The following is a 25,873-nucleotide window of genomic DNA, read 5'->3' as shown; positions in this document are numbered from 1 at the left end:
GATATGCATGTGATTATGTTGGGCTGATATGCATTGAATTATGTTGGGCTGATATTGGTGTGATTATGTTGGGCTGATATGCATGTGATTATGTTGGGCTGATATGCATGTGATTATGTTGGGCTGATATGCATGTGACTATGTGGTTAGTGATTAGTAGCTGTGGTTAGTAGCTCCAGGCTGTGGTTAGTAGCTCCAGGCTGTGGTTAGTAGCTCCAGGCTGTGGCTAGTAGCTCCAGGCTGTGGCTAGTAGCTCCAGGCTGTGGCTAGTAGCTCCAGGCTGTGGTTAGTAGCTCCAGGCTGTGGTTAGTAGCTCCAGGCTGTGGTTAGTAGCTCCAGGCTGTGGCTAGTAGCTCCAGGCTGTGGCTAGTTGCTCCAGGCTGTGGCTAGTAGCTACAGGCTGTGGTTAGTAGCTACAGGCTGTGGCTAGTAGCTCCAGGCTGTGGTTAGTAGCTCCAGGCTGTGGCTAGTAGCTCCAGGCTATAGTTAGTAGATCCAGGCTGTGTTTAGTAGCTCCAGGCTGTGGTTAGTAGCTCCAGGCTGTGGTTAGTAGCTCCAGGCTGTGGCTAGTAGCTCCAGGCTGTGGTTAGTAGCTCCAGGCTGTGGTTAGTAGCTCCAGGCTGTGGCTAGTAGCTCCAGGCTGTGGTTAGTAGCTCCAAGCTGTGGCTAGTAGGTACAGGGTGTGTTTAGTAGCTCCAGGCTGTGGCTAGTAGCTCCAGGCTGTGGCTAGTAGCTCCCGGCTGTGTTTAGTAGCTCCAGGGTGTGGCTAGTAGCTCCAGGCTGTTGCTAGTAGCTCCAGGCTGTTGCTAGTAGCTCCAGGCTGTGGTTAGTAGCTCCAGGCTGTGGTTAGTAGCTCCAGGCTGTGGCTAGTAGATCCAGGCCTTGGCTAGTAGCTCCAGGCTGTGGTTAGTAGCTCCAGGCTGTGGCTAGTAGCTCCAGGCTGTGGTTAGTAGGTCCAGGCTGTGGCTAGTAGCTCCAGGCTGTGGTTAGTAGCTCCTGGCTGTGGCTAGTACCTCCAAGCTGTGGTTAGTAGCTCCAGGCTGTGGCTAGTAGCTTCAGGCTATAGTTAGTACCTCCAGGCTGTGGTTAGTAGCTCCAGGCTGTCGTTAGTAGCTATTTTTGTAGTCATGAAAAATAGTTATGAATAGTTAGTTATGAAACTATTTCTGTTAAGATAGGAATGTGGTTTTAGAAGTCATAAGAGAGAACTTCTAATCATATCCTTTGCACATTAAGTAGTCACCACATGAGGTCAGAAAGCTTGTCAGTGGGATGGCACTGCCCTAATATGCATATATTAGCATTTGGGACTTAGTAAGAGGCAGTTTACTCCTATCCCAAAGAAGTTCTTTAAACAGCTTGGAAAATATCTGAAAATTATGTCATGGCTTTCGAAGCTTCTGATAGGCTAATTGACATCACTTGAGTCAACTGGAGGTGAACCTGTGGATGTATTTCAAGCCCTACCTTCAAACCCAGTGCCTCTTTGCTTGACATCATGGTTAAATCAAAAGAAATCAGCCAAGACCTCGGAAAAAACTGTAGACGTCCACAAGTCTGGTTCATCCTTGGGAGAAATTTCCAAACGTCTGAAGGTACCACATTCATCTGTACAAACAATAGCACGCACGTATGAACACCATGGGACCACGCAGCAATCAAACAGCTCAGGAAGGAGAAGCATTCTGTCTCCTAGAGATGAACGTACTTTGGTGCGAAAAGTGCAAATCAATCCCAGAACAACAGCAAGCACCCTGTGAAGATGCTGGAGGAAACAGGTACAAAAGTATCTATATCCACAGTTAAACGAGTCCTATATCGACATAACCTGAAAGCCCGCTTAGGAAGGAAGAAGTCACTGCTCCAAAACCGCCATAAAAAAGCCAGACTACGGTTTGCACCTGCACATGGGGATACGGATCGTACATTTTTGAGAAATGTCCTCTGGTCTGATGAAACAAAAATAGAACTGTTTGGCCATAATGACCATCGTTATACTTGGAGGAAAAAGGGGGAGGCTTGCAAGCTGAAGAACACCATCCCAACTGTGAAGCACAGAGGTAGCAGAATCATGTTGTGGGGGTACTCTGCTGCAGGAGGGACCGGTGAACTTCACAAAATAGATGGCAACATCTCAAGACATCAGTCAGGAAGTTAAAGCTTGGTCGCAAATGGGTCTTCCAAATGGACAATGACCCCAAGTATACTTCCAAAGTTGTGGACAACAAAGTCAAGGTATTGTAGTGGTCATCACAAAGCCCTGACCTCAATACTATAGAACATTTGTTGGTGTCACGGACGTCAAAGGAAGATAACCAAAGTGCAGCGTGGTGAGCTGGTGAACTTCACAAAATAGATGGCAACATGAGGTAGGAAAATTATGCGGATATATTGAAGCAACATCTCAAGACATCAGTCTTATGGTATAGAGGACGCTTGCGCCCCACTTGGCCAAAAACCAGGGAAAATGCAGCACGGCAAATTCAAATAAATTGATAGAAAAATCTAACTTTGATTAAATCACACATGTAAGACACTCAATTAAAGCTACACTCGTTGTGAATCCAGCCAACATGTCAGATTTTAAAAAGGCTTTTCGGCAAAAGCATAAGAAGCTATTATCTGATGATAGTACAACAGTAAACAAAGAGGGTAGCATATTTCAACCCTGCAGGCGCTACACAAAACGCTGAAATAAAATAAAGAACATGCCTTACCTTTGACAAGCTTCTTTTGTTGGCACTCCAATATGTCCCATAAACATCACAATTGGTCCTTTTGTTCGATTAATTCCGTCCATATATATCCAAAATGTCAATTTATTTGGCCCATTTGATCCAGAAAAAAAAACAGCTTCCAAAATGCGCAACGTCACTACAAAATATTTCAAAAGTTGCCTATAAACTTTGCCAAAATATTTCAAACTACTTTTCTAATACAACTTTAGGTATTTTTAAACGTTAATAATCGATCAAATTGAAGACAGGTCTGTGTTCAATACAGGAAGACAACAAACCAAGCTACTTTTCAAGTCTTGCGCAACTCTCAACAGTGTTACACAGTTCCTAGTTGGCCCTACTTCTTCATTGCACAAATTAATAACCTCAACCAAATCCCAAAGACTGGTGACATCCAGTGGACGCAGTAGGAACTGAAAACAAGTTCCTAAGAAATATCGTTTGCCAATGAGAACTCACTGAACAGAGACCTCAATTTATTTTTATTCTGAACGGTTAGTCCTCAGGGTTTTGCCTGCTAAATACATATTCATTTTTATTAGGGTTAGGATGATGCCGACAAACACAATAAACAATACAAAAACAACCGTGAAGCTTAAGGGCTATGTGCCACAAAAAAAAGTTTACTTCCCACACTGAGAGGAGGGAAAGGGCAAGGGAAAGGGCAACCTAAGTATGGTTCCCAATCAGAGACAACGATAGACAGTGGTCCCTAATTGAGAACCATACCCAGCCAAAACATAGAAATACAAAATCATAGAAGACAAAAACATAGAATGCCCACATAGAATGCCCACCCCAAATCACACCCTGACCAAACCAAATAGGCTCTCTAAGGTCAGGGCGTGACAGTGGGCAGAAATGAAAAAGCGTGTGCGAGCAAGGAGGCCTACAAACCTGACTCAGTTACACCAGCTCTGTCAGGAGGAATGGGCCAAATTCACCCAATTTATTGTGGGAAGCTTGTGGAAGGCAACCCGAAACATTTGACCTAAGTTAAACAGTTTAAATGCAATGATACCAAATACTAATTGAATGTATGTAAACTTCTGACCCACTGGGAATGGTATGAAAGAAATTAAGGCTGAAATAAATCATTCTCTCTTCTATTATTCTGACATTTCACATTCTTAAAATAAAGTGGTGATTCTAACCGACCTAAAACAGGGAATTGTTACTAGGATTATATGCCAGGAATTGTGAAAAACTTAAATGTATTTGGCTAACGTGTATGTAAACTTCCGACTTCAACTGTATGTAGCATTAACAACTTCTTCCATGGTGCCCCAAATTCCTAATTAGTTAATTGTTATGTGATTAATTGAATCGGGTAACAATTAAACATAGTTAATGGAATAAATAAATAACAGTCATCAGATTAATGAAAGTCAAGACACTAAGCGCCTGAAATAGGAGAGTTCTGTTTTATGGAGTGGGGTTAAGAGGACTAGGGTTAGTGTGTGAGAGAGTGAGAGAGTGAGTGAGTGAGTGAGTGAGTGAGTGAGTGAGTGAGTGAGTGAGTGAGTGAGTGAGTGAGTGTGTGTGTGTGTGTGTGTGTGTGTGTGTGTGTGTGTGTGTGTGTGTATCTGAGCTAGCGAGGGCAGTGTTGTTGAGGATTAGAGGTTAAAAAGGCCCTTACCTCCCAGGAGGTGACCAGTTCATGCCTGCGGCCGTTCCCTCCACTGACGTTAGCTGGGGCCACCGAGGGGACTGGAAGTTTTGGACACAAGAAAACAACACCAGCCATCACACGTCATATCTCCTGCAAAACCCTAGTTGACTGTTATTTACCAAGTCAGTTCAACTCTGCTCAACCCATAGCTCTAATCATTTGAAGAGACTCAAGACCAGTTGAAATGTGGAAAATACAAGCTTCAATACCACTACAGTATCGGTGACCCATAGCTCTTGTTCCAAGAAACCCAAACGGAATCGTAAAAGTAGAGTTATACCAGTATATGCCATTTAGAATACTTTTTATTTATAAGAATCACTATTCATAATATACAGTGGGTGGACACCTCCTCATTCAACATCTCATGGACACCTCCTCATTCAACATCTCATGGACACCTCCTCATCCAACATCTCATGGACACCTCCTCATTCAACATCTCATGGACACCTCCTCATCCAACATCTCATGGACACCTCCTCATTCAACATCTCATGGACACCTCCTCAACCAACATCTCATGGACACCTCCTCATCCAACATCTCATGGACACCTCCTCATCCAACCTTCTCATGGACACCTCCTCATCCAACATCTCATGGACACCTCCTCATCCAACATCTCATGGACACCTCCTCATCCAACCTTCTCATAGACACCTCCTCATCCAACATCTCATAGACACCTCCTCATCCAACCATCTCATAGACACCTTCTCATCCAACATCTCATGGACACCTCCTCATCCAACATCTCAAAGACACCTCCTCATCCAACATCTCATGGACACCTCCTCATCCAACATCTCATTCCAAAACCATAGGTATTAATATGGAGTTGGTCCCCCCTTTACTGCTATATCAGCCTCCACTCTTCTGGTAAGGCTTTCCACTAGATGTTGGAACATTGCTGCAGGGAGGGCATCCTGACTGGTTGCATCACTGCCTCGTATGGCAACTGCTTGGCCTCTGAGCGCAAGACACTACAGAGGGTAGGTAGTGCGTATAGCCCAGTTCATCACTAGGGTAAGCATCCTGCCAGGACCTCTATACCAGGTGGTGTCAGAGGAAGGGCCTAAAAATTGTCAAAGACCCCATAGACTGTTCTCTCTGCTACCGGTACCGGAGTGCCAAGTCTGGGTCCAAGAGGCTTCTAAACAGCTTCTACCCCCAAGACATAAGACTCCTCAACAGCTAATCAAATGGCTACCCAATGTCACCCACCACCTTTTTACGCTGATGCTACTCTCTGTTTATCTATGTATAGTCACTTTACCTCTACCTACAGGTACATATTACCTCAATTACCTCGACTAACTGGTGCCCCGCACATTGACTCTGTACCGGTACACCCTGTATATAGCCTCCACATTGACCCTGTACCGCTACCCCCTGTATAAAGCCTCCACATTGACTCTGTACCGCTACCCCCTGTATATAGCCTCCACATTGACCCTGTACCGCTACCCCCTGTATATAGCCTCCACATTGACTCTGTACCAGTACCCCCTGCATATAGCCTCCACATTGACTCACATTGACGCAGCAAAGAAGCCACCTCTCTCCAGGAAAAACATCTGGGACAGACTCATGTTCTGCAAAAGGTACAGGGATTGGACTGCTGAGGACTGGGGTAAAGTCATTTTCTCTGATGAAACCCATTCCTGATTATTTGGGGAAAAAAGCTTGTCTGGAGAAGACAAGATGAGCGCTACCATCAGTCCTGTGTCATGCCAACAGTAAAGCATCCTGAGACCATTCATGTGTGGGGTTGCTTCTCAGCCAAGGGAGTGAGCTCACTCACAATGTTGCCTAAGAACACAGCCATGAATAAAGAATGGTACCAACACATCCTCCGAGAGCAACTTCGCCCAACAATCCAGGAACGGTTTGGTGACAAACAATGCCATTTCCAGCATGATGGAGCACCTTCCCATAAGGCAAAAGTGATAACTAAGTGGCTCGGGGAACAAAACATCAATATTTTGGGTCCATGGACAGGAAACTCCCCAGACCTTAATCCCATTGAGACCTTGTGGTCAATCCTCAAGAGGTGGGTGGACAAACAAAAACCCACAAATTCTGACAAACTCCAAGCATTGATTATGCAAGAATGGGCTGCCATCAGTCAGGATGTGGCCCAGAAGTTAATTGACAGCGTGCTAGGGCGGATTGCAGAGGTCTTGAAAAAGAAGGGTCAACAATGCAAATATTGACTCTGCATCAACTTCATATAATTGTCAATAAAAGCATTTGACACTTATGAAATGCTTGTAATTATACTTCAGTCTTCCATAGTAACATCTGACAAAAATATCTAAAGACACTGAAGCAGCAAACGTTGTGGAAATACATTTTTGTGTAATTCTCAAGACGTTTGGCCACGACTTGCATTCGGCGCAAGTGACAAATAACATTTGATTCGATTGGATTTGATTTCCTTACATTCAGCCACAAGAGTATTAGTAAGACTGGTACTGATGTTGGGTGATTGGAGATGATGCAGACAATTACATTGATGGAACCTACAATCTAGCTGCAATATTAAAGCTGATTCCCTACAAACGGTTTAATAAAACATAAAAACATATCATTTAGTGGAACTAAGGGGCCCAAACCATGAAAAACAGACCATCATTCCTCATCCACCAAACTTTACAGTTGGGACTATGCATTGGGGCAGGTAGCGTTCTCCTGGCATCCGCCAAACCCAGATTCATCCGTCGGACTACCAGATGGTGAAGAGTAGTGATTAATCACTCCAGAGAGCGCATTTCCACTGCTCCCTAGTCCAATGGCGGCAAGCTTTACACCACTCCAGCAGACGCTTGGTATTACGCATGGTGATCTTGGGCATGTGAGCAGCTGCTTTAATTGGTTGAGGAGTTTGTTAAATAAGCAGATGCAAGGCAGAGACACAGAGGCAGAGACATAGAGAAACAGAGCCTCAGAGCCTCATAGCCACAGAGAGAGAGCCCCAGAGACACAGAGCCTCAGAGACACAGTCTCAGAGACACAGAGACACATAGCCTCAGAACCACAGAGACACAGAGTCTCAGAGCCACAGAGCCTCAACCACTCAGAGCCTCAGCCACTCAGAGCCTGAGCCACTGGGCCACTCAGAGTCTCAGCCACTCAGCCTCTCAGAATCTCAGAGCCTCAACAACTCAGAGTCTTATAGCCTCAGCCACTCAGAGCCTCAGCACCTCAGCCAAGGCCAGGTTTATATATTATATTTCTGGAAAACAATCCCTGGTTTGGATTACATACATACGCACAGTTAGGAACAGAAACAGTCTACATCCCAAATGGAACCCTATGGGCCCTGGTCTAAAGTAGTGCACTACAGAGGGAATAGGAACCCTATGGGCCCTGGTCTAAAGTAGTGGACTACATAGGGAATAGGAACCCTTTGGGCCCTGGCCTAAAGTAGTGGACTACATAGGGATTAGGAACCCTATGGGCCCTGGTCTAAAGTAGTGGACTACATAGGAAATAGGAACCCTATGGGCCCTGGTCTAAAGTAGTGGACTACATAGGCAATAGGAACCCTATGGGCCCTGGTCTAAAATAGTGCACTACAGAGGGAATAGGGTGCCATTTGGGACGCACTTAGAAATGCCGTAGAAAAGTTGACTGGTGTAAATAGTCTATTTTACCAGCTGCTTTATCTGCATTGCGTTTTTAACAGGAGATACTGATTTCATGAATGCTTTGTATATTTCTACTTTAGAAATAGTATACTGCCGAGACGGGTTCTTTTGTTTTGCTAGTTGAGTAAGAAAAACATGTCAGTTAAACGTGATGCTTTCGCTTAGTGAGAGAAACATTCTTTTGGGATTGAACTGTAGTCAGTTACATACTGTATGTTCTCACCCAGCTGGGCCCACACCCCAACCCAGACCTCCACCTGCTAGGCCCACACCCCAACCAGACCTCCACCTGCTAGCCCTACACCCCAACCAGACCCCCACCCGCTAGGCCCACACCCCAACCCAGAACTTCACCTGCTAGGCCCACACCCCAACCAGACCCCCACCTGCTAGGCCCACACCCCAACCCAGACCTCCACCTCCTAGGCCCACAACCCAACCCAGACATCCACCTGCTAGGCCCACACCACAACCCAGACCTCCACCTGCTAGGCCCACACCACAACCCAGACCTCCAACACCTGAAGGGGAGCTATGTTCCATCATGAGGGACCCACAGAGGTGATGTTGGTGGCACAGTTTCACACATACACACACACACATACACACACACACACACACACACTAAAGTTACCTGCTTCTTTAGTCCGGACCCCTCTGGATGGGGCACTAGGGTCTCCTGTCCCAATAGCGTTGCTGGCCACCACCCTGAATTCATAGTCCACCCAGGGGTTCAGGTCCACAGCCATGGCTGACTCCATGTCCCCTGTCACTGGCTCTGGGTCTGGAGAGGACGGAGGGAGAGGGGAGATAGAGAGACATTCACGACCAGAACTGCATGATAAACAGGGCCAGAACAGTCAAAATACATCAGTGGAGAACAGAGATGTTGGCTCAGAATTAAACAGGACATGTTGACACCACAGCATTGCAGTAGGGAAAATATTGTATATTCGAATCATAACTCTGTTATTGAAATACACTCATGGAATGGTATGATGTAATCTTGCCACAATGCAGATACACTTACTCTGCAGTTGAACTGATCACCATACGCTCTGATGATCCACTACAGTTATATTGTATCATACTCTCTGATTCCTTATTATGGCTGACTTTCTAATATTGTAAAGATAAATATGACAGGACAGGACTGGCTGGCTAGCCACAAACCCAGCTTGTCAAGGTTAAACCAATTATCCATAGGGCAAGTCAGTGAACAGTTGGCTAAAAAAAGTAGATGGATTCGTCCCAAATGGCCCAATTCCAGTTATAAAGCACTTATTTTGACCAGGGCCCATAAGAATAGGGTTCTTGACCAGGGCCCATAAGGAATAGGGTTCTTGACCAGGGCCCATAAGGAATAGGGTTCTTGACCAGGGCCCATAAGGAATAGGGTTCTTGACCAGGGCCCATAAGGAATAGGGTTCTTGACCAGGGCCCATAAGGAATAGGGTTCTTGACCAGGGCCCATAAGGAATAGGGTTCTTGACCAGGGCTCAGAAGGAATAGGGTTCTTGACCAGGGCACATGATGAATAGGGTTCTTGACCAGGGCGCATAAGGAATAGGGTTCTTGACCAGGGCCCATAAGGAATAGGGTTCTTGACCAGGGCCCATAAGGAATAGGGTTCTTGACCAGGGCCCATAAGGAATAGGGTTCTTGACCAGGGCACATGATGAATAGGGTTCTTGACCAGGGCCCATAAGGACTAGGGTTCTTGACCAGGGCCCATAAGGACTAGGGTTCTTGACCAGGGCCCATAAGGAATAGGGTTCTTGACCAGGGCCCATAAGGAATAGGGTTCTTGACCAGGGCCCATAAGGAATAGGGTTCTTGACCAGGGCCCATAAGGAATAGGGTTCTTGACCAGGGCACAGAAGGAATAGGGTTCTTGACCAGGGCACATGATGAATAGGGTTCTTGACCAGGGCCCATAAGGAATAGGGTTCTTGACCAGGGCCCAGAAGGAATAGGGTTCTTGACCAGGGCACATGATGAATAGGGTTCTTGACCAGGGCCCATAAGGAATAGGGTTCTTGACCAGGGCCCAGAAGGAATAGGGTTCTTGACCAGGGCACATGATGAATAGGGTTCTTGACCAGGGCTCAGAAGGAATAGGGTTCTTGACCAGGGCACATGATGAATAGGGTTCTTGACCAGGGCCCATAAGGAATAGGATTCTTGACCAGGGCCCAGAAGGAATAGGGTTCTTGACCAGGAACCAGAAGGAATAGGGTTCTTGACCAGGGCCCATAAGGAATAGGGTTTTTGACCAGGGCCCAGAAGAAAACGGGTTCTTGACCAGGGCCCGGAAGGAATAGGGTTCTTGACCAGGGCCCAGAAGGAATAGGGTTCTTGACCAGGGCCCATGAGGAATAGAGTTCTTGACCATGGCCCATGAGGAATAGGGACTGCCTCTACCAATCCCCATATTCACCACTAGCCTGTCTATGCTGACTCTCTCTACCATTCCTCATATTCACCACCAGACTGCCTCTACCAATCCCCATATTCACCACCAGACTGCCTCTACCATTCCCCATATTCACCACCAGACTGCCTCTACCATTCCTCATATTCACTACTAGACTGCCTCTACCAATCCCCATATTCACCACCAGCCTGTCTATGCTGACTCTCTCTACCATTCCTCATATTCACCACCAGACTGCCTCTACCAATCCCCATATTCACCACCAGACTGCCTCTACCATTCCCCATATTCACCACCAGACTGCCTCTACCATTCCTCATATTCACTACTAGACTGCCTCTACCAATCCCCATATTCACCACCAGCCTGTCTATGCTGACTCTCTCTACCATTCCTCATATTCACCACCAGACTGCCTCTACCAATCCCCATATTCACCACCAGACTGCCTCTACCATTCCCCATATTCACCACCAGACTGCCTCTACCAATCCTCATATTCACCACCAGACTGCCTCTACCATTCCCCATATTCACCACCAGACTGCCTCTAACCAATCCTCATATTCACCACCAGACTGCCTCTACCATTCCTCATATTCACCACCACACTGCCTCTACCATTCCTCATATTCACCACCAGACTGCCTCTACCATTCCCCATATTCACCACCAGACTGCCTCTACCATACCCCATATTCACCACCAGACTGCCTCTACCATTCCTCATATGTTTAGATCACTGTGGAGTGACAAATATTCCAAGGCATAATTGGCTGGGTTGGACAATACACCTTATGCACATTCCATCATCGAATATTCTAAACACACCTCCTACCGGCGTGGCAATTTCCAGTGGCGCATACTATAGAACGGAAGTCAGTCTCGTTGTTATCAACGATATAACGTTACTACCACTATGTCACAGGTGTCTTTTTTACTAGGTGTCTTCAGGACTTGCCTCAAATTAATATTAATGATGTACATCGAATTATTAAATCAGCCTCCGAGACTCGCAAGAATGAAAAGGGGTTCAATATGTACAGTAGGGAGAATAAGTATTTGATACACTGACGATTTTGCAGGTTTTCCTACTTACAAAGCATGTAGAGGTCTGTAATTTTTATCATAGGTACACTTCAACTGTGAGAGACGGAATCTAAAACAAAAATCCAGAAAATCACATTGAATGATTTTTAAGTAATTATTATTAATAAATAGCCCATCCAATCTACCTGTCATGTCTTTACTATCCTTAACTGAAGACTTTTAGATTCACTGTAATTATTATTACGCGATTACACTGATTAATCATGTAACTGTAATTAACTAGGAAGTCGGGGCAACAAGGAAAATATTCCGATTACAAAGTTATAATTTTCCTAATATTACTTTTCAGATATTTTCATATCTGATCAATAGTCTTCTGATTAATGAATTCTTCTTTACCTCACGTTAGTCAAGGCAAGCTTCAATGCCATACAACTCTCCTTCCGTGGCCTCCAATTGCTCTTAAATACAAGTAAAACTAAATGCATGCTCTTCAACCGATCGCTGCCTGCACCTGCCCGCCTGTCCAACATCACTACTCTGGACGGCTCTGACTTAGAATACGTGGACAACTACAGATACCTAGGTGTCTGGTTAGACTGTAAACTCTCCTTCCAGACCCACATCAAACATCTCCAATCCAAAGTTAAATCTAGAATTGGCTTCCTATTTCGCAACAAAGCATCCTTCACTCATGCTGCCAAACATACCCTTGTAAAACTGACCATCCTACCAATCCTCGACTTTGGCGATGTCATTTACAAAATAGCCTCCAATACCGTACTCAACAGTGCAATCCGTTTTGGCACCAAAGCCCCATATACTACCCACCATTGCGACCTGTACGCTCTCGTTGGCTGGCCCTCGCTTCATACTCGTCGCCAGTCTGTCCGTCCTCTCTCGCTCTCTCTTAGAATGGGGAGTTCAGAGTGACATTCATTCATGTCGTTATAGAATAGATGTTTCGGTGGTTGTCGGCAGACTAGTAATTAATATCAAAGACTTGTTCTTATTCTGTCGGTACCAATAGTCTAAGAGTTTAACCATGTGGGATGGTTAAAAGATTCAGCAGTCTGGTCTCAAACCTTGTCCCTCTCGCTATCGAGGTAAGCTGGTCTGCAACCTTTGTCCTCTCGTAATTGAGAGCAACATGGTCTGTTGAGAAATTTTCAAAGTGGGGGTTTTATTCGGGAGAGCAGAAAAAGCTTTCTCATGACGCCAGGTCCTAACTGTGCTCATGGGCGGTCCTCTGATTTAGTTAACCTGTCTGGGAACGGGGTCCCGCCAACTCCCATGAGTTTCACAAAATTGTACCAAACGGACCAGTTCGTAGCTGGATTCTTCACCGATCTTTTATACCTTCTCCAGAACATGAATTAAGTTTGGTTCTCCAGTTCTGTGAGGTGGAAGAAATTCCTTTGTTCTCTATGAAAATTCACTCTGTCTCTATACTGTGGCCATGAGGAGATAATCTCCTCCAGGAATTTATGACCTCTCTCTGACCACAGCAGCCTGGGTGTAGGAGACAGGGAGAGGGGGGTGGGGCTTGCTGTACCCAAAGAGGGCAACGTCATGACATGCCTCATCACCATATTGTTATTTATTTAGCTCCTTTGCACCCCAGTACCGCTACTTGCACACTCATCTTCTGCACATCTATCACTTCAGTGTTTAATTTAAATAACAGTGAGCATGTTCTTAAATGTAAGATGGACTTTGGGATAATAATTCATAGTAAATAAACAATAGTAATACTTGATAATAATAAATATGGTATAGGGCACCCCTCAGCAGGAAAAACAACTAGACAGTAATTTGTGCCATCCCTCCCAAATAGCTCGGGCTAATGTTCCTATCGAGTCAGTAAGGCCACCAGGCTAGTCTGTTTATAATTGTTTTTTATTGTTATGTAACTGTTATGAAGGTTGTATTGTCAATTTTGTTTTGTATTTAAATGCCACTTTAAATGTGTACATGACGCTGAAACAACATTTCCCCTTGGGGACAATAAAGTCATGAATGATTACTGTACCTCGTGTAAAAATGTATATCCTCGTCAGAACCAGCAAATCGCTGTAGACCAAAGCCGTGTTGGGCGGTCAGTTTCTCCAGCTTGGATCGAAGCTCCTCAATTTCTCTTACGTGCTTATGGTTTGCCATGTCCAGGGCTGCGGGATCAGGGACTGCACGGTAATCATGTGTCTGGACCGGATCCGAGACGGCACAGTAATCATGTGTCTGGACCGGATCAGAGACGGCACAGTAATCATGTGTCTGGACCGGATCAGAGACGGCACAGTAATCATGTGTCTGGACCGGATCAGAGACGGCACAGTAATCATGTGTCTGGACCGGATCAGAGACGGCACAGTAATCATGTGTCTGGACCGGATCAGAGACGGCACAGTAATCATGTGTCTGGACCGGATCAGAGACGGCACAGTAATCATGTGTCTGGACCAGATCAGAGACGGCACAGTAATCATGTGTCTGGACCGGATCAGAGATGGCATGGTCCATAGGCAGCGCACCTTGTTCCTCATCCTCCTCAGTCGAAGCAGGAGGTTTCAGTCTTCTTTCCCAAACACCAGGTCTCTTTTGAATGTGCTAGTTCCACGCGAAGACTGTAGGAACAACACCCTTTTTCAGGTATTGTCATCCCCCAATTTTTCCCTCAACTAAGTCACTCTCGACGAAATGTGTACTACACATCTTTGCGTGTTTGGTGACAGTAAAGTTGTCACGACGTACCGCCACCAATGACCTTTTACTGTGCTCTACATTGAACGGGATACTATGGAAGCTCACAATACCATTACATTTGGAATAAACTGAACACAGAGGCACTGAACAATGTTCATTAGCACCTGGGCTGTAATTTAAAAGTAGTCATTGCGAACTATTTAAGCTAGAAATGCATCGACGACAGTTAGATAGCTAGCAAGCTAATGATAAAAACAATAGCAGAAATCGCTCCGGAAGTCATCAACCCGGTAGGAAGTAAATTAGAACATTGGATGCGGTGTAATGCATAGAGCCTATTCTGAGTCGCGAGCCTTGAATCCAGTTTGTCAATGTTCATATTATACACATCACTGTGTATAACTAGCTCCGTCTCATCAACCAGATACAAACACACCGTAATGGAAAACTGTTGTTTATACTGTCATTTGGGGTATCATCAACATTAAAATCATCTGAAACGTTTTACTGTAAACGATGGTGCATTGTGGGAAAATGTTGTTGGCTTGGAAAGAATAGCTGTATTTCGAATAGTGTAATTCAACCCCACAGAATACAGTGCCATATTGTATTTTTGGTGGTCCAAAAACCGATTGACTGCTAGTGGGTGCATGGTGTTGATCTCATTCATTTATTTTGAGGCGTGTCTTGTAAGAGGCTATATTTGTTGCACCCTTGAGTGAGAATGCTGTACCAATTAAACTCCTTATGAGGTTACAGTGCCTCAACCATTTAAAATCTATAGGGGAAAAATTTGTGTGGCAGGAAGTCATAACCCTTAAATGGTTGAGCATGTTGCCATGTTCTTTTGGTCTGTTTTGCCATGTAGTCACCAGTTTGATGGTAGCTTTTAATTTTGTACAGTATGATACAGTCAGTTTTAGGGTATTGTACTAAGTGGTGTGTGCTTTGATAACATAATAATAATATAAGAATACTGTAGATATACTGTAATATGAAATACTGAATTTAATAATAATAATATAATATAATAATACTGTAGATATACTGTAATATGAAATACTGAATTTAATAATAATAATATAATATGATAATACTGTAGATATACTGTAATATGAAATACTGACTTTAATAATAATATAATAATACTGTAGATATACTGTAATATGAAATACTGACTTTAATAATAATATAATAATACTGTAGATATACTGTAATATGAAATACTGACTTTAATAATAATATAATAATACTGTAGATATACTGTAATATGAAATACTGACTTTAATAATAATATAATAATACTGTAGATATACTGTAATATGAAATACTGACTTTAATAATAATATAATAATACTGTAGATATACTGTAATATGAAATACTGACTTTAATAATAATATAATAATACTGTAGATATACTGTAATATGAAATACTGACTTTAATAATAATATAATAATACTGTAGATATACTGTAATATGAAATACTGACTTTAATAATAATATAATAATACTGTAGATATACTGTAATATGAAATACTGAATTTAATAATAATAATATAATATAATAATACTGTAGATATACTGTAATATGAAATACTGAATTTAATAATAATAATATAATATAATAATACTGTAGATATACTGTAATATGAAATACTGACTTTAATAATAATATAATAATACTGTAGATATACTGTAATATGAAATACTGAATTTAATACTAATAATATAATATAATAATACTGTAGATATACTGTAATATGAAATACTGACTTTTAATGCTTCAGTCTGGTTTTAGACCCCATCATAGCACTGAGACGGCACTTGTGAAGGTGGTAAATTACATTTTAATGGCATCGGACCGAGGCTCTGTATCTGTCCTCGTGCTCCTAGACCTTAGTGCTGCTTTTGATACCATCGATCACCACATTCTTTTGGAGAGATTGGAAACCCAAATTGGTCTACACGGACATGTTCTGGCCTGGTTTAGATCTTATCTGTCGGAAAGATATCAGTTTGTCTCTGTGAATGGTTTGTCCTCTGACAAATCAACTGTAAATTTCGGTGTTCCTCAAGGTTCCGTTTTAGGACCACTATTGTTTTCACTATATATTTTACCTCTTGGGGATGTTATTCGAAAACATAATGTAAACTTTCCCTGCTATGCGGATGACACACAGCTGTACATTTCAATGAAACATGGTGAAGCCCCAAAATTGCCCTCGCTAGAAGCATGTGTTTCAGACATAAGGAAGTGGATGGCTGCAAACTTTCTACTATTAAACTCGGACAAAACAGAGATGCTTGTTCTAGGTCCCAAGAAACAAAGAGATCTTCTGTTGAATCTGACAATTAATCTTAATGGTTGTACAGTCGTCTCAAATAAAACTGTGAAGGACCTCGGCGTTACTCTGGACCCTGATCTCTCTTTTGAAGAACATATCAAGACCATTTCGAGGACAGCTTTTTTCCATCTACGTAACATTGCAAAAATCAGAAACTTTTTGTCCAAAAATGATGCAGAAAAATTAATCCACGCTTTTGTCACTTCTAGGTTAGACTACTGCAATGCTCTATTTTCCGGCTACCCGGATAAAGCACTAAATAAACTTCAGTTAGTGCTAAATACGGCTGCTAGAATCCTGACTAGAACCCAAAAATTTTATCATATTACTCCAGTGCTAGCCTCTCTACACTGGCTTCCTGTCAAAGCAAGGGCTGATTTCAAGGTTTTACTGCTAACCTACAAAGCATTACATGGGCTTGCTCCTACCTATCTCTCTGATTTGGTCCTGCCGTACATACCTATACGTACGCTACGGTCACAAGACGCAGGCCTCCTAATTGTCCCTAGAATTTCTAAGCAAACAGCTGGAGGCAGGGCTTTCTCCTATAGAGCTCCATTTTTATGGAACGGTCTGCCTACCCATGTCAGAGACGCAAACTCGGTCTCAACCTTTAAGTCTTTACTGAAGACTCATCTCTTCAGTGGGTCATATGATTGAGTGTAGTCTGGCCCAGGAGTGGGAAGGTGAACGGAAAGGCTCTGGAGCAACGAACCGCCCTTGCTGTCTCTGCCTGGCCGGTTCCCCTCTTTCCACTGGGATTCTCTGCCTCTAACCCTATTACAGGGGCTGAGTCACTGGCTTGCTGGGGCTCTCTCATGCCGTCCCTGGAGGGGGTGCGTCACCTGAGTGGGTTGATTCACTGTTGTGGTCATCCTGTCTGGGTTGGCGCCCCCCCCCTTGGGTTGTGCCGTGGCGGAGATCTTTGTGGGCTATACTCAGCCTTGTCTCAGGATGGTAAGTTGGTGGTTGAAGATATCCCTCTAGTGGTGTGGGGGCTGTGCTTTGGCAAAGTGGGTGGGGTTATATCCTTCCTGTTTGGCCCTGTCCGGGGGTGTCCTCGGATGGGGCCACAGTGTCTCCTGACCCCTCCTGTCTCAGCCTCCAGTATTTATGCTGCAGTAGTTTATGTGTCGGGGGGCTGGGGTCAGTTTGTTATATCTGGAGTACTTCTCCTGTCCTATTCGGTGTCCTGTGTGAATCTAAGTGTGCGTTCTCTAATTCTCTCCTTCTCTCTTTCTTTCTCTCTCTCGGAGGACCTGAGCCCTAGGACCATGCCCCAGGACTACATGACATGATGACTCCTTGCTGTCCCCAGTCCACCTGGCCATGCTGCTGTTCCAGTTTCAACTGACCTGAGCCCTAGGACCATGCCCCAGGACTACCTGACATGATGACTCCTTGCTGTCCCCAGTCTACCTGGCCATGCTGCTGCTCCAGTTTCAACTTCCACCTGACTGTGCTGCTGCTCTAGTTTCAACTGTTCTGCCTTATTATTATTCGACCATGCTGGTCATTTATGAACATTGAACATCTTGGCCATGTTCTGTTATAATCTCCACCCGGCACAGCCAGAAGAGGACTGGCCACCCCACATAGCCTGGTTCCTCTCTAGGTTTCTTCCTAGGTATTGGCCTTTCTAGGGAGTTTTTCCTAGCCACCGTGCTTCTCCACCTGCATTGCTTGCTGTTTGGGGTTTTAGGCTGGGTTTCTGTACAGCACTTTGAGATATCAGCTGATGTACGAAGGGCTTTATAAATACATTTGATTTGATTTGATTAATACTAATATAATAATACTGTAGATATACTGTAATATGAAATACTGACTTTAATAATAATATAATAATACTGTATATATACTGTAATATGAAATACTGACTTTAATAATAATATAATAATACTGTATATATACTGTAATATGAAATACTGACTTTAATAATAATATAATAATACTGTATATATACTGTAATATGAAATACTGACTTTAATAATAATATAATAATACTGTAGATATACTGTAATATGAAATACTGACTTTAATAATAATATAATAATACTGTAGATATACTGTAATATGAAATACTGACTTTAATAATAATATAATAATACTGTATATATACTGTAATATGAAATACTGACTTTAATAATAATATAATAATACTGTATATATACTGTAATATGAAATACTGACTTTAATAATAATATAATAATACTGTAGATATACTGTAATATGAAATACTGACTTTAATAATAATATAATATGATAATACTGTAGATATACTGTAATATGAAATACTGACTTTAATAATAATATAATAATACTGTAGATATACTGTAATATGAAATACTGACTTTAATAATAATATAATAATACTGTAGATATACTGTAATATGAAATACTGACTTTAATAATAATATAATAATACTGTAGATATACTGTAATATGAAATACTGACTTTAATAATAATATAATAATACTGTAGATATACTGTAATATGAAATATTGAATTTCACTTGCTACTGAGCTGCCTGTAAGTTACTGTCAAATTCACGGCAACCCCTTTACATTGCAGTAACTCCTGTTACCAAAGGCCTAATGGCCTTTCTTCCCAGTCTGTGTTGTTAAACAAGGCCTAATGGCCTTTCTTCCCAGTCTGTGTTGTTGAACAAGGCTTAATGGCCTTTCTTCCCAGTCTGTGTTGTTGAACAAGGCCTAATGGCCTTTCTTCCCAGTCTGTGTTGTTGAACAAGGCCTAATGGCCTTTCCTCCCAGTCTGTGTTGTTGAACAAGGCCTAATGGCCTTTCTTCCCAGTCTGTGTTGTTGAACAAGGCCTAATGGCCTTTCTTGCCAGTCTGTGTTGTTGAACAAGGCCTAATGGCCTTTCTTCCCAGTCTGTGTTGTTGAACAAGGCTTAATGGCCTTTCTTCCCAGTCTGTGTTGTTGAACAAGGCCTAATGGCCTTTCTTCCCAGTCTGTGTTGTTGAACAAAGCCTAGTGGCCTTTCTTCCCAGTCTGTGTTGTTGAACAAGGCTTAATGGCCTTTCTTCCCAGTCTGTGTTGTTGAACAAGGCTTAATGGCCTTTCTTCCCAGTCTGTGTTGTTGAACAAGGCCTAATGGCCTTTCTTCCCAGTCTGTGTTGTTGAACAAGGCTTAATGGCCTTTCTTCCCAGTCTGTGTTGTTGAACAAGGCTTAATGGCCTTTCTTCCCAGTCTGTGTTGTTGAACAAGGCCTAATGGCCTTTCTTCCCAGTCTGTGTTGTTGAACAAAGTCTAATGGTCTTTCTTCCCAGTCTGTGTTGTTGAACAAAGCCTAATGGTCTTTCTTCCCAGTCTGTGTTGTTAAACAAGGCTTAATGGTCTTTCCTCATGTTCTATGTTGATGAACAAGGCTTAATGTAAAATAACAAAATGAAAAGGGTTGTATCCAAAATGGCACCGTATTCACTTGTGCACTACATTTGACCAGAGCCCATAGGGATCACCATAGGGCTCTAGTCAAAAGTAGTGTTCTATCGAGGGAATAGGGTGTCATTTGGGCCACAGTTATTGTGAATCATCCTAAATCTATGGACATGATTCATTATGGAGCTCTAAACTTTTCTATTATTCTTATCCTCCCAGCGCAGAAGCAGCAGCGGTACAGATTACACCTACTGAGTCAGCAGTCATCTTCTGACATGAACAGATAATTATACAGTATTACTGTCATGGTACGGGGAAATAAACCCAATGAAATAGCGACAGCTCAGTAAAAATCCTGTGGTTTCTCACTGCCACCTCAGGAATCAGCTTTGCCATTCTTAACGGATAGAGGTTAATTTTCCAGTAAAATCTGACATAATTCTGCATGTAATTTAGACCACTGAAATTACCTTTTGAGCTCCACAGACTTGTTTTTATTAAGTTCTGTTGAACAACAGCCAAGTTCTGAACAGGAAATTACAGGTACAATGAATACATGATCATGGACAAGAACAAAACAATGCACATCCAGCATTAGTCTCCAGTCGGGGACATTCGAAGTCTAGAGTTTATATTTCCTTCCATATCGGTTTCCACAAGCCAATATATCCTGTATGCAACTTAACATCTCTGGCCTCCATATCGGTTTCCACAATGCAATACATCCCCTATGGAGCTAAACATCTCTGGCCTAAAACAGGACAGCATCCATACCTGTCCTGAGGGTCTGCCAGCCCAGGGAAAAAGGGCTCCGGGCCTGGAGATTGTAGCTGCTGATGGGGCTGTGGTTGTCCACCCCTCCACTCCACGACAGGGTGGCTGTAGTGTCCGTGATCTCCTCTACTATCACCACACCAGGGGGTCCTGGGGGGCCTAGGGGGATTTAGAGAGAGAGAGAGAGAGAGAGATGGAGAGAAATTTAGAAACCTATCCAACCAAAAACATAGAGACCAAGAAAATCTGGTCACTATGGTGAATCACAAAAACAATACAGAAATACACTACGGACAAAGAACGAGCATCACTACAAGAATACATAGAATCTAACCACTTCTGGGAAAATTGGAAAACTCTAAACAACACGAAGCGTTATCTATTCAAAACCACTTCTCCAAACTTTTTGGCTCTATAACAAAGAACAAACAGCAAAAAACAAATAAAGTTGAAGTTGGAAATTTACTCAGTTTTTCACAATTCCTGACATTTAATCCTTGTAAAAATTCCCTGTCTTAGGTCAGTTAGGATTACCACTTTATTTTACGAATGTGAAATGTCAGAATAATAGTAGAGAGAATAATTTATTTCAGCTTTTTTCCCTTCATCACATTCCCAGTGGGACAGAAGTTTACATACAATCAATTAGTATTTGGTTGAATTGCCTTTAAATTGTTTAACTTGGATCGAACGTTTCGGGTAGCCTTTCACAAGATTCCCACAATAAGTTGGGTGAATTTTGGCCCATTCCTCCTGACAGAGCTGGTGTAACTGAGTCAGGTTTGTAGGCCTCCTTGCTCGCACACACTTTTCAGTTCTGCCAACAAATTTAATATGGGATTGAGGTCAGGGCTTTGTGATGGCCACTCCAATACCTTGACTTTGTTGTCCTTACGCCATTTAGCCACAACTTTGGAAGTATGCTTGAGGTCATTGTGCATTTGGAAGACCCATTTGCGACCAAGCTTGAACTTCCTGACTAATATCTTGAGATGTTGCTTCAATATATCCACATAATTTTCCTCCCTCATGATGCTGTCTATTTTGTGAAGTTCACCAGTCCCTCCTGCAGCAAATAATCCTTTTCAGCTTCCTATTTTGCAACAAAGGCTCCTTCACTCTCGCTGCCAAACATACCCTCGTAAAACTGACTATCCTACCGATCCTTGACTTCTGTCACAGTGCCATCCGTTTTGTATTCCAAAGCCCCATATACTACCCACCACTGCGACCTATATGCTCTATTGGCTGCTCCTCGCTACATATTTGTGGGTTTGGCTCCAGGTCATCTATAAGTCTTTGCTATGTAAAGCTCCACCTTATCTCAGTTTACTGGTCACCATAGCAACACCCACCTGTATCACAAGCTCCAGCAGGTATATTTCATTGGTCATTCCCAAAGCCAACACCTCCTTTGGCCTCCTTTCCTTCCAGTTCTCTGCTGCCAATGACTGGAACGAATTGCAAAAATCACTGTAGTTGGAGAATTATATCTCCCTCACTAACTTTAAGCATCAGCTGTCAGAGCAGCTTACCAATTGCTGCAGCTGTACACAGCCCATATGTAAATAGCCCACCCAACTACATCATCCCCATATTTGTTTTTGTTTTTCTGCCCTTTTGAGCACCAGTATTTCTACTTGCACATCCTCATCTGCACATCTTTCAATCCAGTGTTAATATCTCATGTGTAACTCTGTGTTGTTGTTTTTGTCGCACTGCTTTGCTTTATCTTGGCCAGGTCGCAGTTGTAAATGAGAACTTTTTCTCAACTGGTCAACTGGTTAAATAAAGGTGAAATAAAAAAATAACAGCAACTCTCAACAACCTTTTGTTCACCCGACCTAGAATAACTCACAACCAAATGTATTCCCCCTCAAGTCGATACCACGATGGCCCTCAAGGAACACTAGACTTTTTGCAAACTGTAAACCACATATCCTGAGGCCGCGTTTATTGTAGCTGGGGATTTTAACAAAGCAAATTTGAGGAAAACGCTACTGAAGTTTTATCAACACATTACCTGTAGTTGTCGCTCTGGTATAACACTTGTCCACTGCTACTCCCCCTTTTGAAATGCCTACAAGGCCCTCCCCTGCCCTCCTTTCAGCAAATAAGATGACAACTCCATTTTGCTCCTCCCTTCCTATAAGCAGAAATTCAAACAGGATGTACCCGTGCTAAGGTCTATTCAATGCTGGTCTGGCAAATTAGAATCCATACTTCAAGATGATTTTGATCACGTGGACTGGGAAATGTTCCAGGTAGCCTCTGAGAATAACATTGACTTATACATGGAGACAGTGACTGAGTTCATCAGGAAGTGTATATGGGATATTGTTCCCATTTTGACTATTCAAACCTACCCAAACCAGAAACCGTGGATAGATTGCACCCTTCACATAAAACTGAACGCATTTAACCATGGCAAGGTGACTGGGAATATGGATGAATACAAACAGTGTAGTTATTCCCTCCATAAGGCAATCAAACAAGCAAAATGTCAGTACGGAAACAAAGTGGAGTTGCAATTAAACGAGACGTATGTGGCAGGGTCTACGGATTACAAAAGGAAAACCAGCCACATAGTGGACACCGACGTCTTGCTGCCGGAGAAGCTAAACACCTTCTTCGCCCTCTTTGAGGATAACACAGTGCCATCGACGCAGCCCGCTGTCATTCTCCATGGCAGATGTGAGTAAGACATTTAAAGGTATTAACCCTCGTAAGGCTGCCGGCTCAGACGGCATCCCTAGCCGCAACCTCGGAGCATGTCCTGGCCAGTTGGCTGGTGTGTTTACGGACATATTCAATCTCTCTCTATCCCAGTCTGCTGTCCCCACATGCTTCAAGATGTCCACCATTGCTCCTGTACCCAAGAAAACGAAAGTAACTGAACTAAATGACTATCACCCTGTAGCACTCACTTCTGTCATCATGAAGTGCTTTGAGAGGCTAGTTAAAGATAATATCACCTCTACCTTACCTGACACCCCAGACCCACTTCAATTTGTTTACCACCCCAATAGATCCACAGACGATTCAATCATTGACTATAGCTCAGCTTTCAACACCATAGTACCCTCCAAGCTCATCATTAAGCTCGGGGCTCTGGGTCTGAACCCCACCCTACGCAACTGGATTCTGGACTTCCTGATAGTTTGCCCAGGTTTGCTGAAGGTGCGAAACCTCCACTTCGCTGATCTTCTATACAGGTGCCCCACAAGGGTGCGTGCTCAGCCCTGTACTCTCTGTTCACCCATGACTGTGTGGCCACGCACATCAACTCAATCATCAAGTTTGTAGACTACACAACAGTAGTAGGACTGATTACCAAAAATGATGAGATGGCCTACAGGGAGGAGGTCCTGGCGGAGTGGTGCTAGGAAAGTAACCTCTCCCTCAACGTCAACTAAATGGAGCTGATTCAGGAACAACAGAGGGAGCACGCCCCTAGTTCCTCGCAGTACACATCACTGACAGTGTGGTGAAGAAGGTGCAACAGTGCCTCTTCAACCTCAGGAGGCTGAATTATTTTTGCCTTGCCCTTAAGACTCTTTCCAACATGTACAAGATCCACAATTGAGAGCTTCCTGTAGGCTGTATCACCGCCTGGTACGGCAACTGCAGCAGCCGCAACAGCAGGGCTCTCTAAAGGGTGGTGCGGTCTGCCTAACGCATCACCGGGGGTACACTGCCTGCCCTCCAGGACACATACAGCACCCGATATCACAGGAAGGCAAAAAAGATAATCAAGGACATCAACCACCCGAGCCACAGCCTGTTCACCCCGCTAGCATCCAGAAGTCGAGGTCAGTACAGGTGCATCAAAGCTGGGCCCGAGAGACTGAAAAACAGCATCTATCTCAAGTCCATCAGACTGTTAAACAGCCATCACCAGCTGGCTACCACCCGGTTACTCAACCCTGCACCTTAAATGTTGCTGCCCAATATACATAGACATGGAATCACTGGTCACGTTAATAATGGAACACTAGTCACTTTAATAATGGAACACTGGTCACTTTAATAATGGAACACTGGTCACTTTAATAATGGAACACTGGTCACTTTAATAATGGAACACTGGTCACTTTAATAATGGAACACTAGTCACTTTAATAATGGAACACTAGTCACTTTAATAATGTTTACCTGCTGCTTTACTCATCTCACATGTATGTCCCTCCTCTATCACACTGGAACTGATCACCAAACATGTTGCTCCCTGCTTTTATGTGACCATCTACTCTGGTCTGGATGTTAGCGATTTTTATTACCGTTCTGGTTTGCGATTATATAATCTTCATGGTCTTGCCCCACCCCCCTCCCCCCTGCTCTGGTCTGTCTCTCCCAGTCTGGTACAGGTGCCCCCCTGTCTCTCTCAGTCTGGTACAGATGCCCCCCCCCCCAGTCTGTCTCTCCCAGTGTGGTACAGGTGCCTCCCCCCCTGCCCTGGTCTGTCCCTCCCAGTCTGGTACAGGTGCCTCCCCCCCTGCCCTGGTCTGTCCCCCCCAGTCTGGCACAGGTGCCCTCCCCAGCCTGGTACAGGTGCCCCCCCAAGTCAGTAGAACAAAACAAAACAAGAAGTCTATATACAGTGAGTGCAAATGAGGTAAGATACGGGAGTTAAGGCAATAAATAGGCCATGGTGGAGAAGTAATTACAATATAGCAATTACTCACTGGAATGGTAGATGTGCAGAAGATGAATGTGCAAGTAGAGTTACTGGGGAGCAAAGGAGCAAGATAAATAAATAAATACAGTATGGGGATGAGGTAGGTAGATAGATGGGCTGTTTACAGATGGGTTATGTACAGGTGCACTGATCTGTGAGCTGCTCTGACAGCTGGCGCTTAAAGCTAGTGAGGGAGATATGAGTCTCCAGCTTCAGAGATTGTTAGCAGTTCGTTCCAGTCATTGGCAGCAGAGAACTGGAAGGGAAGACGACCAAAGGAGGAATTGGCTTAGTGGGTGACCAGTGAGATATACCCACTGGAGTGCGTGCTATGAGTGGGTGCTGCTATGGTGACCAGTGAGCTGAGATAAGGCGGGGCTTTACCTAGCAGAGACTTATAGATGATCTGGA

At 43.5% G+C, this 25,873-nt stretch overlaps 1 protein-coding gene across 1 annotated transcript in view; it reads right to left on the bottom strand.

Annotated features, from left to right (window-relative positions):
• The window catches only part of cntn5 (contactin 5), a 237,460-nt gene that overhangs the window by 41,546 nt on the left and 170,041 nt on the right, over positions 1 to 25,873 (bottom strand). The window contains exons 13-15 of the mRNA XM_031796937.1: positions 20,785 to 20,943; positions 8,701 to 8,850; positions 4,378 to 4,448 (exon numbers count right to left, since the gene is read on the bottom strand). Of these exons, the coding sequence (XP_031652797.1) occupies positions 4,378 to 4,448; positions 8,701 to 8,850; positions 20,785 to 20,943 (380 nt within the window). The remainder of the gene's footprint in view (positions 1 to 4,377; positions 4,449 to 8,700; positions 8,851 to 20,784; positions 20,944 to 25,873) is intronic.

Source organism: Oncorhynchus kisutch, linkage group LG18 (genome assembly GCF_002021735.2).
Source record: "Oncorhynchus kisutch isolate 150728-3 linkage group LG18, Okis_V2, whole genome shotgun sequence".
Lineage (NCBI taxonomy): Eukaryota > Metazoa > Chordata > Actinopteri > Salmoniformes > Salmonidae > Oncorhynchus > Oncorhynchus kisutch.
Note: the sequence above shows the minus strand (reverse complement) of the source record. Positions and strands in the feature narration are given on the sequence as shown.